At 52.8% G+C, this 15,949-nt stretch overlaps 1 protein-coding gene across 1 annotated transcript; it reads right to left on the reverse strand.

Moving 5' to 3' along the window:
• Positions 1-5,556: 5,556 nt before the first annotated feature.
• Positions 5,557-6,594, reverse strand: ZNF488 (zinc finger protein 488). Its single transcript, XM_063087774.1, has one exon. It carries the CDS (start codon positions 6,592-6,594, stop codon positions 5,557-5,559), a length of 1,038 nt encoding a protein of 345 aa, XP_062943844.1.
• Between the last annotated feature and the right edge of the window lie 9,355 nt (positions 6,595-15,949).

The following is a 15,949-nucleotide window of genomic DNA, read 5'->3' on the forward strand; positions in this document are numbered from 1 at the left end:
CTTGAGCGAGGTCATCCAAGACCAGAGAGGACTGGGGGTGTCTCCTTTGACCTTGCATCCAGGGGTGCTGGAGTGCCCTCAGGAGTCCAGCTGGGCTCTGTGGGACAATGTGCATGACGAATGGCCCTGGAGGGGTCTCAAAGCTGGCCCTCTGGGACAATAAGGGCCTAGGACCTTCCCTGCTGTTCTCCATCAAAGCCCAGGCCACACTCTGGGCAGCCACACCACGGAGTCATTAGATGGAGAAAGGAACGTAGGGTGTGCCAGGCCCGTGCCCTCCTGCCTCTCTGCCCCCTCTCCGGGGGCAGATCCTGAAGACCTAAGGCCAGCCACAGGGCAAGTGGTGGAAGCAGTGCGAGGAGCTTCAGAGACGACCCGAGGTCCAGATACGAGCAGCACAGGAAGGGGTGGGCACAGTCTACCGGAGGGTGCATCTGCTCCCTGACCAGGGACCGACAGCACAGGCCAGGATAAGCAGGGTGGAGGGTGGTGGCTCTGCTGGGGGCCCGTGTCCAAGTGCTCTTGGCCAGGAGCCAGCCATGCCTCTGCCAGCCTCCATAAGGAGAGAAAGAAAAAGGTGACCTTCTCCTTCAAGTTCTTGCTGGAGACATGGCCCAACCCCCCAGGGCACGAGAGGCCAGGCTCCATCCAGAAAGGAATGTAAAAGGGGCACCTCGGAGGCCCCCAGACCACCTGGGAGGCCCCCAGACCTCCTCTCTTCAGGCCTCAGCTCTTCCGCTGTCCCACTCACCCCCTTCTTTCTGTGTCCCCACATCTGCCCCACACACAGCCCAACACACAGTGCATGGCTGCAGCCACATGTCAGTGAGGGCCCTGGCTGTCCACATAGCTGCCATGCAACAAGGCATGGTGTGAGTCAGGAAGAAAACCCATGAGCCGGACCACTCCTGGGCTGGGAAACCTGCCCCCCAGGTCCCCACCGGAGGGCGCCCATCGCCTATCTCCTGGCTTCTGTGAGACTGAGCTGCTGCCTGGCCAGGACCTTCTCTCTGCTTTGCTAACTGGTGTGGCCAGCACTGAAGATAGCCTAATCCAAGCAGCTTAGAATAGCAAGGGGACCAGACAACAGGGGCTTCCTGCCTCCTGCTCCAGGAAAACACAGGATGGAGACGGAAGAAAAATTTAAATTTAAAGAACACTTCATCTCCTCCCTGCAAAACCGCCTCCCCAACCCCCATTCAAAATTGGCTTCCAAAAATGTTTCTGTCCTAGGAAGTGTCACGAACTGAAACACATTCAAGAATGACTTATCTTTTAAGTAAAAGGTTTATTCTATGAGATTTTTATCTTGCTATACGATCTTTAGACCTACCACACTACTGCTAAAAAAAAGCAAACACAATTATGCAAATGGCAAGGGTTTGTGAACCGTCTCTGGAGAGAAGTGGACTGCAGAGGAGGCCTGCAGCCTCTAGGTGGCGCCACCACCTTTCAAGGGAATGAAGGATGCGGGGTTGGCCTTGGGGTTACTCCTGTTTTCACCCCTAAGTAATGGTGGTTCTCTTCCAGTGTGCACAGGAATAGCGTGGTATGGGTGAGGCAGGCCCAGTACTGGGCCTGGAAGCATAATAGAGTTAGGGTCACCAGCTGGTGCCTCCTGCCCCTGCCTCATCACCACCACCACTGACATGCTTCATAAACCCATTTTGGCCATTTACCAGTGTTTAAAAAACAATTGAGCCAGCTGACAGCTAATTTCACAGAGTCCTGATTTCTTGCCTCTCTTGAGGCCTGTGTTTGGCCTGGCTCTGAGGCGCCTTCACCTAGGATGTGTGAGCTCCCAGTGCCAACACCATCACCACCACAGCTTCCAGTGCCACTCCCAAGCCTAGTCCATTTGGGCTGCTATAAAAAAAAAAAATACATATGGTGGCTTAGAAACAACAGAAATTTACTGCTCACAGTTCTGCAGACTGGGAAGTCCAAGATCAAGGTGCCAGCAGGTTTGGTGTCTGGTGAGGTTCCACTTTCTGGTTCATAGGTGACACCTTCTATGTGTGTCCTTGGGAAGCAGGGAGGTCACTCTCTGTGGTCTCTTTTATAAGGGGACTGATCCCGATCTCCCAAAGGCCCCACCTCCTAATACCATCACCCCGGGGGTTAGAATTTTAGCTTATGAATTTGGGGGACACAAACATTTAGACCATAGCCATGTTAGAGCTGGGCAAAGTCATGATTTAAAGTATCCACTCCTCAGTAGATACAGGAGGGCAGAATTTTTTAAAAGGGATGAGAAAGAATTTGACTCCCAAAGGGACTCAGGGAACACAGCCTGTTGATAATTAGGGACTGCCACACTAATAGACTGTAATTCACCAGCTCCATATCATGTTTGAGTCTGTCTATTTAAATAGCTGCAAAATAACTTGCACCTACATCAGTCTTAATTAACTCCATCTTAAAAAGTAGAGTTGGGGCAAGATGTATTGTTACGCTTCTTCATAACTTCTAATTTTCTCAAAACGCCTGTCTTGCTTGTGAGTGGTGTACCCGCTCACAGTTAGTAAGAATTACATTTGAGGCCATTCTATCCACGTGCAATGCAAGCTACTGCTTGGTCTAGCTCAGGTTCCTCATGGAGTGTGGGTGGGCAGGGAAGACTCTTAGGTCTAGATGTCTCAGGGGTTCTGAGTCTGACCCTGAGCTCCCCACCCCTTGCTCGCGATGCTGAGCACATCAGCTCATGTCTGCGGACCTCAAAGTCCACTGCTGCAAGGTGAAGGGGTGGACTAAAAATCTACAGTCCCTTTCACTTCTAAGTGTCTACTGTGTCTTGGTATAGTACATTTTCACCTACCAAAGAGATTTCACAGAAACTATGGACCAATCCAATAAGCCAGAAAAGGACAACTGTGCACAATATTTGACAGAGGCCAAAACCCTCCTGAGAAGCTGATTTGAGATTTGGCAGGAGCTAGGCCAGAACCAGGCATTTCTTTCATTAACTCATTTATTCATTCCACAAGTGTCTACGGAACGCCTGCTATGTGCCTATGTTGTTCTTGACACCAGGGATAGAGCACTCAGCAAAAAGCCAAAACCCCTCCCAGAACTTACATTCCAGTGACAGAATACACCGTGAACTAGATAAACCATTAAAACTCTAAGACATGTAGTATGGAAGAGAGTGGAAAATGCTAAGGAGAAAGTGTGTGCACACGTGCATGTGTGTGTATATGTGCTTGTGCGTGTGAGAGAGAGCAGCGAGGTATAAGTTGACATTTGAGACAGGGACTCTATGCTGCCTCTCCGATGCGGTTCTTGAACCATCCACAATACCACAGGATGACACTGGGCTGAGAGGACACGTGGCAGCCTGGAGGGGACATGAGTGCAGTGTCGGGGTCCTAGAGTCTTATCCTTGCCTACTGCTCCTGAGCCCCTGGTCTAAGGGAAGTCATTAACCTCTCTGAGCCGAGCTCTCCTGCAGTGAAATGGGACTTCAACATTTACCCCTGGCTGTCATGGGGATTAAATGACAGGTGCTCTCAAGTGCATAGTGTGAGCTTCATGCAGAACCCCCCAAGAGGCCCTTTCCTGCCCCATCTGCACAGCAGGGAGGGAGGCCCCTGCAGCTTTGGCCAGCTCCTGTGCTCGGCCTTTCTGTGTGCAAATTCCACCCCATGCAGCACATAAAGGGTCGCCAGGCCAAGCTCTCCTCGTCTCCCCTCTGCCAGGCAGGGGCCTCCCAGCGTCGCTGTGGGAATGGCAGTGCTACGCTGGTGCCTGCAGGGAGCTCTGCCTCCTTCCCGACGTGGAGGACAATGAGCTTAGCGGGCTCAGTCTCCCTCCTCCAGCCCCCTTCCTGCTGCAGCCAGAGGACTCCCCCCAAAGTGCCTCTCTGAGCCAGGCCTTATCACCCTCCCCCAAACTCTTCTCCTGCGGGGCCCTCCTGCCCCTCCATCTCTGGGGGGTCACCTGTCAACTCCTCCTCCTCCTCACACCAGCCTTGCAGGATGCTGGGACATTTGCAGGCTCAGGAGTGACCTTTCTCCAGGCTACTATCCTTTCTGTCTGAGTCACCAGTACCTGCTCATCTTGAAGCTCAGCAGGGGCTCTACTCCTTCAAGTGCCACTGACTTGGGCATGTCCCACAAGCACCCAGCACCCCAGCCCATGTTCAGCATGCACCCCACTGCTCTCTAATCATCCTCACACCAGAGTGGGACCTTCAGTGGACAAGGTCCATGGAACAAATTCACAGCATCCCCCAGGGCCCAGTGCACAGCCTGGAACAGAATGGGTGCCCAGGGATGCTGGATAAAAGCATGAAATGGGCCCCCTAGCTCATCCCTCACCAGGCCAGGGAGACAGGGGTGAGGGAAGGGAAGTTCAGTGCACATGGAGGCTTCCCACATGGGGAAGCCCCTGCAAGACCCTCCAGGACCAAAGGAAGGTCGTGCACGTTTTCAGGCCTGGTTCTCACACAGAAATGAATCCCACAGTGTTTACTGTGCACCCACAGTGTGCCACGCAGCACTCGGCACTAGGCATTTGCAGTGAACAAAGCAGACCCGCGTCTGCCCCAAGCAGCTGGCAGCGTGGACAGAGCCAATCACCAAGACAGCAGAGAGAGGGTTTCAGACACTGGGGGGTGTGCTCTGATGGAAACAACAGGGGATGTGGGGGGAGAGGCCCAGGCTGCAGGCTGCTCCAGGGGGCACCTGGGCAGGCCCCTCTAAGGAGGTGACATGCGAGAGCAGTGTGATGGAACCACAGTAGGGGCAGCAACAGGAGGAGCAGGGGCAGCAAACACTCAAGGCCAGACACCAGGAAGACAGTGGGAGCCACCATCAGCATGAGGACGCAAGCAGAACAGCAGCAGGAGCCAGAGACCCAGGAAGAGCGAGAGCATGGACTCAAATCCCACTTGCAATCTGGACCAGGCATGGCGCAGTCCACCTCAACCCCAGCCAGCGCCCAGAGCCGCGACAGAGGTGCAGAGGCTCCTGCTGGCCAGCCACCGCTGAGATTTTACTACCAACAACAGCTGACCGGCACAGACAGTAACCTGGGGTACTCAGTGCTTGCATCTGCCGGGCAGTGTGCTGGCCACTTTCCACACACTTTTCCTGTGACCCTGACAACAACCCTAAGACACGGAGATATTAACTCCATTTGACAGATAAGAAAATAGGCTCAGCAGGTTAAAGCAATGTGTCCAAGGTCACAGCTAGTTGTGAAAGAGCCCAGGTATGAACCCACGCTTACTGCCTCCAAGGCACGTGCTGGTGCCAACTGGCTTCCCTCGGAGCAGGAGGGGTGGTGCCAGGGAGCCCCACTCCTCGTGCCTACCAGTCCCAACTCCCTGGAGTAGCAAAGCACAGCATGTGTTTTCACAATTGCATTTCCTTCAAAGCACATCACACAAGCGCAGCTCTTTTCCAAATTATGCCAGAGCTGTTCATCTATGGATGCCAGAGGAGACAGCCCTGCAGACACTGGGACAGTGTCCCAAAGCGAGGCCAGGGAGCTCCCTCCACCTCACCACCAAAGGCTACATGCTGCTCCCATGCTGCGCTGCACAGCCACCTGTTAACTGTGAGAAGTCATGTGCCGGGAGAGATGGTGGCGCTCCCGGAAGGACTCGTGGCAAACTGGGCAGGTGAGTGGTTCTTCTCTCCGCTTCTTAGAATGTGGGTCAGGGCCCCCCTGCTCCTTTTTGTGGTGGGACCGCATGTGGAAGACCAGGTCGGATGTCAGGCGAAAGGAGAGGCTGCACTTTGCACACCAGTTCTGGGTGGACAAGCCCAGGGAGGTGAGCGTGGGTGGCAGGAGGGCCCATGGGGCAGTAGAGGATGGCAAAGGTGTGGGTGCCTGGGCCTCAGTGTGCTCGAGCCACAGCCTGGGGGCACCCAGGAAAGCGCTGCAGAGTGCAGCATTCCATGGCAACATTTGTAAGTTCCAAAAATGAGCCACCAAAAGCTTGGACATTGAACGTTGGCACCAACAAGGGATGTCTGAAGTGCTGATGAGTCCTGACAGCTCCCCCCGAGCCTCTGAAGAGTCACCTGTTGGGAAGACGAGGGTTGGCCCAGACCCCTCTGCTGCACGCTTGATTGGTTTGCTGAAGGCGCTTCTCTGCTCCCCTTGGGCTCCACTGGGCCACACAGAGACAACTGTGCTGCTGGCTGAGTCCCTGGGGACATCACGGGTCAGCCGCTGGGGTCCAGCCTGGCCTGCAGGGTCATCATGCTGCTTCTCGTGGGCCTGCCAGCCCCCTAGCCCATCCTTGAGCCAGGGAAGCTCTGTGAATGCACTCTGCCTCTGTTCCCTGTGCACCTTCTGGGGCAGTGGCCCGCCTGGTCTGGGCTTGTCCGGGGCTGCTGCCCACGCCAGCTCAGCACAGGCGGCCATGTCCCGGCCACCCCTGCCCATGGCAGCATTGGAGCCCAAGTGGTTTGTTTTCTTCAGTGGCACAGGTTTGCAGCCCCAGCCTTGCTCCAATTCACTAAGCTGCCGCCTGTTTTCCACGGTAGGGCTTGGCGGAGCCCCACTCCTAGCAGCCATGTTGATCAGCAGGCCCTGGGCCACCAGCTGAGGAAGGTGGATGCTCCAACAACCTTCAGTCATCAGGGCTCTGGGGATCTAGAGCGCCTGGCCCAGGGAGAAGCATTGAGCCTGGAGACTCCTTAGACAGCGGGGCTGGACACACTTGGCCACAGGGCTCTGCAGAGAGAGGACACAACAGGCAGTAAGACAGGTTTTCATCCCTCAGGGGCACACGGTGTCATGCACGCTGATGTCAGATAAGCCCCCTGATCTGGGGCCTCCTTTGCTGTCTGTGAAATGGGAGTAAGGACCGCGCCACCTCAGAACAGAGGAGCTTGGATGGCGTTGGAATCCAGAGCCCACCTCCCAGCAACAGCGGAGCTGGGTGGGACCGAGGCCTCTGCCGGAAAACGCCCGGGACCAGCAGCCCCTAGAAGAAGACACAGCCCAGTGGAGAGAAGTGCAGAGATTCTGCTGGCAGAGGCGGCCACCAGGAATCAACCAGGGAATGAGGGCTGGGGAAGGAAAGGGAGTCTGCTTGGGGGCAGCAGCCGGGCCTCGGGGGCCCTCTTGGAGTTTCTCCATCATCTGTCAACAAGCGGACTCCAGAGTGAGGAAGCCACGCACCACCCCAGGCTCCACCTGGCCCTGGCTGAGTGTCGTGGGCACAGGGGAGGCCACAGCATCAGGAGGTCACAGTGCTGGATCACTGTGGACCTCACAGTCCTTGTCCTCACGGCCTCCCTCTCTCTCCCTGTTCTACCATCAACCCTTCCCTCCTTGGGCTGCTGGGCCGGCATCCCACCCTAGCAGCCCTTTTGTCCAGCTTCTGCTTGGTCTCCTTTTATTTTCTCTGAGCCAGGCTTCTTGTTAGAGTCATGTGTCCCTACCCATCCCCCCCTCCCATCCCGGCCCAGTGTGATCAGGCGATCGCCCCCGCCACCATGGAGCCTGCTCTGGTCAAGATCACTCACAAGGTGGCCACTACTCAGCTAATGCATTCTCACCCAATGTTACTGAGAACCTGCCAGCCCCAGCTCAATCCTCCTGAGCCTTCCCAGCCCTCTCAGGCACAGACAACAATCTCCTCCTCCCGCCACCGCTGTCTGGCACCAATGGCCTGCAGTCACCATGCAGGACATGACATTGACTTGTTTGTGGTTTACTAGAAGGCAAACTCTTTAAGAACTCGAACATATCGATTTACCTCCACATTTGTAGCACCTAATTGTGCCTGCGGAAGGACCGGAGCTCGGGAAACCTTTGCTGAAAGAATGAACGAAGGGACAGGGAACAGTTCAGCAACTGTTAGGAAGAAGTCAACTTTATCCTCACAGTGTGGCCCAGCCCCTGCACAGAGAGGAGAATGGGAACATGCCATGTCCCCTTAGGGCCCAAGGGAGGAGAAGGGTGCATCGTGAGCAGGGTGACAGCAGGAGAAGGGAGAGCAGCCTGCCCCTGAGGCTCTCTACCCACTGCCTCCCACCCTGAGCTCCTTGGCAGGCCCTTCGTCTCTGCTGGGCCGAGGCTCAGGTGCAGGTGGGGAAGCTGCTGTCTGCAGCAGAAGGTATACTCTGCTTTCAACATAAGATCAGAAGGTGAGGCCCCACCCAGGGGCTCCAGCCTCTTCGCATTCCCTGGTGTCCTCCTGGCGTAGCTCTGCTGCCCCCAGGGAGAACCTGCTCAGTTTTTCCTTAGGGACAGAGCAGACCAGGGTCAGCCATTTGAGCTCACTGAGAAAAATGCAGAATGGTGTGCGGTGTCTGTCAAGGGTCAGTGTGAGAGTGGGGGTCACACAGGGACTCAGCCTCTGAAAGTTCCCTTCCTTCAGGGACTAAACCGACCACACTCTGATGATGGCTGAAAGAGGCAGATCGAGGGGTCAGATTTGCCCAGTGAAAGAATGAAACAAAGACGTTCATCACACTATTGTTTACAGTGGTGAAAAAACAAAAGACATCTAAATGTCTAACTGCAGAGACAAGGCAAATAAATTATGATGCATACCCAAGATGAAACTCTATGCGGGCTTGGAAAGGGATGTTTACTATGCTTGTGGTATAATGTTTTGAAGGCAAAAGGACAAACAGATTGTCTGGTGTAATCTATTCTACGCAAAAACTGCATAAGCCAAAGGAAAAACCCTGGAAGGAGATGTACAGACTGACCATTTGGTCTTATCGCACACATTTGCCAGGTGAAGAGAAGAGAGAGGTGAGTGGATTCCCTCGTGAAGAGAAGCAAGAGTGGAAACGGGGAGACCCACACTCGCTCCAGGGCCAGGGCCAGGTGCAGAGTGGCTGCCCACCGTGCGCAGGTGGGGGCCCACATAGCCTAGACCCTCCCTGCCAGGCCTGGGTGTTTATTGCTCTGGTGTCTGTCTCCCTGGCCTCCTGTGCCAGCAGAAGTCCTGTCCCCAGGTGTCCAAAGTAGCCTGTACACCTTCACATTCACTCCCACACAAATATACATACATACCCGCACACGTACTCTCACACACTGACACACACTCACACACTTATACACATACATTCACACATAGTACAGTGACATACGCACGCACTCACACATACACATACACCTCCTCTCCCTCAGACAGTTCGCCAGAGGACAGCTGAGATCCACAAAATGTCCTTCCCAAAGCTGTCCAGAGCCTCGCCCTGCTGTGCTCCTGGTCCTGCTGCACCCAGCTCCACCTCTGCAGACACCCCACTGGATTGCCTTCATGACTCAGACAACCTTTGCCAACCACAGCCACGTAGACCTGAACACCAGAAATGTCCAGAGTGCCCTGGGCGAGGGATGCAACAACCCTGTCCTCAGCACTAAAGAGGGGGACACATGGTCTTATAGCAGGACTGAACATTTGCTATAGGGATGCTTCATGATATAAAAGTAAAAGTCACTGTGTATCTACTACATAAGTGTCTCCATGCCAGAGCTCATACACCAAATTTCATTTAATTTTCACAGCACCCCATGAGGGAATTGTGTGTCCCATCCCAAGTGCGTTTATCTGCACCCTGCCTGATGCCATCTTGCGAAACTAGCACAGCCTCATGGCTTCTTGAGACCACTGTGGATCTGGACACCATCAATTGCTAGGTAAAGGTCACGTCCAACTTCACGCCCCATCAGTGCTGTCGTGCAAATCTCAATGAGGAGGAGGAGAGAGAGGAGGAATAAGAAAAAAAGGAGAGGAAGAAAAAACAATAACAAAGAGGAGGAAGAAGAAACGGAGGAAACATAAAATAATAACGAAGAGAAGGAAAAGGAACAGATGAAGATAAAATAACAATAATGAAAGGAGGACAGGAAGACATGGACTGGCCAGGGACCTTTGCGTGCCACCTGGGGCCCCCCGAGGGTCACCACTGTCACATGCATCAGCCCTGCATGGGGTAAGGTCATGCAGGCAAATGCAGAGGTTGTCCTACAAAACTCCTTCCTTGGCCCTACCCTAACCTCTGTCCACTCTGTGACAGTGGCCAGACTGAAGCCTCTCAAAGTGGAAAGTGCCATGAGTAACAGGGCTTGTTCCCAGGGAGCCTGCCAGTGCCATGGCCCACCTCTTCCTTGCCTAGAGATGCACAGCCCTTCCTTCCATTGTGGGATCTTTCCCAGGGTCCACAGCTGACTTTCCAGTCTCATCCATCTCCATGGCCACCTCCATGTCTCCCATGATCCCAAGGCCTCTCAGGCGACCACCACGGATGCAAGATCTCATGTCCGGGACCACGCCGTGCCCTGGCCAGGAGTTCTCTGAGTCAGAATTCCTGACCCCAGCATAGCAGACCAACACTGCCTCACTCCTCCTTTCCCGCAGGGACCTACTGAAACCCTTGTCACCGGCAGGGTCATTCTCTGTGCAGATATTCTCCAGGCAGAGTGAGCTCTTCTTCACTCTTTCTACTCTGCAGACACAGCAGTCCTAGGCTGTCCTAGGCAGCGATGGACCTACACAGTCATGGTTCTCCTTGTGCCCAACACAATAGGAAAAGCCCTTCGCCGTCCTCAGCTCTCCTAGTGCTCAGCTCACCCTGGGCTCTTGCCAACACTCCCTACTGGTCCCCCCCGCTCTGTCACTGTGTGTGTGTCCTGAGAAAGGGCACTTTTGTCCTCCTTGGTTCTTGTGACTCTGACTTCAGCAAGACATCCCTCTGAACCACCCAGACATTGCTCAGTACCCCATGCTCTTCCTACTTGAAAGAACCTGGTTTAATTCCAAGACTCTCCAACCACTTGCAGAGCCCTCAGATCATGGGCTCAGGAGCTGATAATCTGTGAAACTTTCAGAAACTGAGCTCCCAAGTCTATAGGGTAACTTACCCTGCCTGGCCTTCCCTATCATAGGGGATACTTTTCCCTAAGTCTCCCAGCCCTACTGGTCTATGACCTAGGGACATCCTATTGGCCTATGTGGAGTGCTGCACCCTGGGAGACAAAGCCAAACTTCCTGACCCCACCCCAAAGAGTTAAAAGTATGTTTTTCTAGGTTTATTGCCCATCCCCTAGGCACTGACTTCAGGCTGATCATTCCTTCACCTGGGAACCACTGGCCATATTCTGCCACACTACCTACCTGTCAGTCTATGCCTTACCCAGGCTGTCCCAGGTAGCCATCAAGACTTCCATCCACACAGAGGTGAAGTGCACCCACTCCAGGGTTGGAAGTCCCGGGATCCAATCAGCTCTGCTCTGACCAATCTTGTGACCTTGGGCAAGGTGCCAATCCTCTCTATGCCTCTGTTTTCTCATCTCTAAAGAGGACCACCTTGGTGCCCACTTCATTGGATTGTGGACATGGATCAATGGATGGCTTAATAGATTTAAATTGCAAAGGAGCCTTAATGCAGAGGGACAAAGTCAACCTCATGGCCACGTTCCCATCACTAGTGAGTGCTCAGGGACCAGCACACAACCATGTTTCATGAATGACCAAATGGCCTGGGTGTTTTTCTCCTTAGCAGTCCATTTACAGAGGAAAGAACTGTTGGCAAACAACTGGAAGACCTCGTTTTCCTGAGATGTCTAGAGTTATTCTCCACTCCAGGTCAACTGGCCAGCCTCTAGCTATTCTAAGCTGTAGCTCAGAAACCTGGTCTCATTCAGTGATACCATGTACAACACCGGACATTCCCCAGCTGTGTCTACTGTTCTCTTCAGCTGAAAGAAACAAGAGCATAATATATCCCCTGTGCTTCCAATCCATTTGTGTCCCTAGTCTCTGGAGAGGTTTCTCAGACCTTTTGGGGAAATTCCACAGGATAATCAGCTAGGGACCTCTTCTGCATATGGATTGTGAGGTCCTGGGATTTCCTAAGAAGGGGAATGCACATGCCTCTAGGCATCCCCCCAGCCCTGGCACACTGGGAAAATTAAACACTGAAGCGTTGTCCACGCTTTCCCGGAGGCAGGCTGGTGGTGCCTGGGAGCTGGAGAAAGGAGGCTTTCCCAGCTGGCCCCCACAGGCTCCACCTCCATCCATGCCTGCACCCCTCTGGCAGCAGTGCCTGCTGGATTTAAGCAGAGCCAAGTGTAGGAGTCCCAGGACACAGCCAGCCCCCAGGCCTGCAGCGAGTTGGCCCTTGTGCCAATGTAACTTGGCCATGAGAATACAGATGGGACAGATGCGATCCGATCACCCACTCAGATGCCTAGGAGTCTGCAGAAGCAGAGCCACTGAAACAGAGGGACAGAACCAAGGCTCCAAAGGGCTGTGTAGATTTAGAGCCAGCCATGGCCAAGGATGGCCAGGATACTTGAACAGGGAGCAGCCTTCTGCCACCCTCTTCCAACTGGCAAATGGGTGGTATAATCTGGAGCAGTATTTCAGACGTAGCTGTGCCGGGGCTTCAGCAACATGGACAGCCACAGAACGGGACTGAATTAGCCCTAATCCCTCAGGCTCCAGGAGATGGCTTGGGTTCCAAATCAGCGCTGCCACTCACCAGCTGCATGACCTTGGACAACCCCTATGGGTTGTCTCCTTATAAGAGTGGACAGTGATTTTCACCTCTGGGGTTATCCATGGGATTAAACAGCTCTTACTGTGCATGACAGGTAGTAAGAGCCCAATAAATGGCAGTTCTCATTTCTAATACAATTAGATAATAAAGGCAGATCCCTAGCCAGTAGTCACAATTCCAGCAGCAGCCTTCAGGGGAAAAGTCCATGATTTATGCACGAGACTGTCAGTCAGAGCCTCCCAGATGCCAACAACAGCATCATCTAAGGACAGTAGGACAATGATGTTCTTACAGAAATACTGACTTCTTAAGGAAGGAAAATAAATTTAAAAGCACTGGAGCTCAAGACTTACCCTTGTATTTAAAAAAAAATGTTGCTGTAATTATGTTTTAAACAAAAATTGCCACTCCTGGATTCCTGAAAAAGCAGCCTGCTAAGTAAAGCAGACATGACGATTCTAAATCATTTGAAAGCATCCCTTTCACCCCTCCCCCTGCCCAAATTCTGATATATTGAAGGTAAGTGGTTATTTAAAAGGCAATTTAACTCATAAAAGACAATTTAACTCAATTCAATCCATAAAATAGGCTCCCAAATCAAAGTTCCATGCACATGCTTATGAATCTGTTCAACATTCTTTGATATAATATGAGCAAATTTTCATTAAACACTCTCAATCCACCTCCATCACATTAAATTTCAGCTCACTTCTGTATGATTTACCTATTGCCAAATTTCCTTTTCTGCATTAACTGAAAAGTTAAATTAGCGAATTATCTTTAAAGATTATAATAAACTTCAACATCAGGTTAAATTATTTCTAAGAAGTCAATGCTTCAAGCTTTACCTCGTAATTAAAAACAAAACAATCAAAAACAAAAACAAACAAGTATATACACGACATACATGTATCTGTTTGAATATATAGATATTTATCATAAAAATATTAAAAAACAAAATCACATCTCTCTGACAAGATCAAATTTTTGATAAGCAAAAAATTGCTTCAATGTACACTACTTCTAATTTAATCCTAAAAATGAATCAGACTTGCTTTTCTAGATTTAATCACTTAGTATATGTCTAAGACAATCTTTGATATTAACATGAATTAATTTCACCTTGATCTTCCTCCCTAATGTACACAAAAACATTAATTTTAAAGGCCATAATTATTGTTATAAAATGTCTGTCTCACCCAACAGTAATTATGTAACTTAATTTCTGTACATCAGCAGGCTTGACAAGTATACATTTTAGAGATTTACTTTGAATTTCTTATTTCCACTCTCAGCCAAATGTTTCAAGTGCAAATCCCTGACCTCTCACTGTCTTCCCACAACCCAGCTCTGAACCTGCGCCTCTCCCTCCCCCTAACCTGGCATTGCACAGCCTGCCCAGAATGCAGGTGTGGGTGGGAAAGTCCCCTAAATGCTCCTGCAAGGTTTAGCTTCCTAATGTGCTGGCTGTGCCTGTTGGTAAAGGCAAAATGTCAAGAAAAGGATTCAATCAAAGCCTTGTCTCTAAAACTGGGTGTCTTCTTTCAGCTCACCCTGAAATTCAGAGATGTATACTTTGGTCATTTTTTCCTACAAGGGAAAGGATCTGAGGCTGAGACTTGATTCTTTTCCCAGTGCCCAGCACAAGCCCTGGCTGAGAAGAACCGAGCAATACAGGATGAATGGAGGTGTGGGTACATGAAGACAAGTGCAGGCCAAAAAGTCAAACTAGGAGGGAAAAAAAAGAAATCAAAGGAAGAATTCTTGCTCGCATTAAAGACGGGGGAGAGGGGTCAGAGAGGGGAAGGGTGAGAGGGAGAGGGCTGGGTGGGGCGGGGGAGAGAAGGAGAGAAGCAAGAGAGAGCGGGACCAGGGACGGAGCCAACAGAGAGAGACGAAAAACGGCGACAGGAGAGGTAAGAGAAACTGGAAGAGACGAGGGGACAAGAGACAGAGAGGGAGGGGCAGCGACCTGGGTGGGACTCAGAGGAGCCCTAACAGAGACGGAGGAAGCTGGCGACACAGGCAAGGGAAGAACCAGGCGGTCACCGGCAGGACTCAAGAATTCCGGCCCGGGGAGAAGCCAGGAGAAGCGACACGGGTCCCCCGGCCACCCCGCTCACGGCTGTGCCGCGGCAGGACAGGAGCGCGCGTCTCACCTGGGCTCCGAGCGGCGCGGGGACACTCGCAGGCACAGCCGCCTCCCGGCCAGCGGCCACCGCGCGCTCCTGGCCCCGGCGCGGGGACCCTGGGGGCGGGGCTGCGGGTGTGCGGAGCCCGGCGGAGAGGGGCGCGGTCCCGCCGGCGGCTGCCTGCCCCGGCCCGGCGTGCAGCCCGGAGGCTCCCGGAGGCTCCCAGAGGCCGCGGCCCCGCTCGCTCGCTCGCCCCGTGCGCCCCGACCCCGCGCTTGGGCCCGCGCCGCCCGGGCACCCGGCGCGCTCCTGACCCTGGTCCCCCTCGCGGCCGAGCGGCCGCCCAGCTGCACCTGCGCAGCGTCCCGAGGGTGGCCCAGCCCTTCCCGCAGCCGCCCCCTGCCTCTCCCGTCCCCAGCCTCCCGCTGAGAAACGGCAGCACCTTCCCAAGGCGAGGTCCTTGACCGCCGGAACGTCTGGCTGTCCCGGGACTCACTGTCTGCGGGCGGTGGGATGGGACAGGGCGAAGGGACACGGGCTGGAAGGGATGGTGGCGGGTGGGTGACGATTGTGGGAGTGTAATGGTGCATATAACTTTAACCTGCACAATTTGCTTCGGCAAACGCTTGCTAAAAACGGGGAAACTTATCTAAAGGCATTTTAAAGTAAAGCAGCTTCTAAGAGGTCAGGCAGAAGTCAGGCAGACCCAGACACACTAACATTCCGGGAACCAGTCGGTCCCAGGAACTAACCAGTCCTTATCTAGAGACCACCTGGCAGACCCCAGGGAAGATAAACGATTGAAAAATGCACCGTTCCTTATCGGGGTGCCAGCCTGTTGAGCCTGACCATAAGCCTTAAGGTGCCTCAGCTAATTAACAATTCATCCTGTTATGAAAGCCTGTCTAAAAAACTGTATGAAAACCCTGGTGTTAAAAGGCTCGGGGCCACTTCTGTCCTGAAGGCGAGGTGACCCCAGCATGCTGGAATAAAATTCCTCTTGCTTGATTGCAACGGTCTCTGTCTCGTGGTCTTTGTGAAGTGAGCCACCCCAGCGTGTGGGATTTGTGCTTGGTGCACGGGTCTTACAGGAGGACTTGAAGGACCTAAGGTGTCGTCCTGTAGGGAGCATGAGGGGAGCTGGGGTGGCAGCCAGGGTGGAACAATGACTGAAAGTAACGACAACCACCATTTTCAATAAAAAAATAAAATAAAGTAAATAAGCTCCTGCTCTCTTAAAAAGCAATAAATAGAGTGAAAAACAAGCCACACACCTGAAGATATTTACAACAGTTAATAAAGGATTAGTGCAGAATCTCTAAAGAATGTTCATGA

Source organism: Cynocephalus volans, chromosome 2 (genome assembly GCF_027409185.1).
Source record: "Cynocephalus volans isolate mCynVol1 chromosome 2, mCynVol1.pri, whole genome shotgun sequence".
NCBI classification, from domain to species: domain Eukaryota; kingdom Metazoa; phylum Chordata; class Mammalia; order Dermoptera; family Cynocephalidae; genus Cynocephalus; species Cynocephalus volans.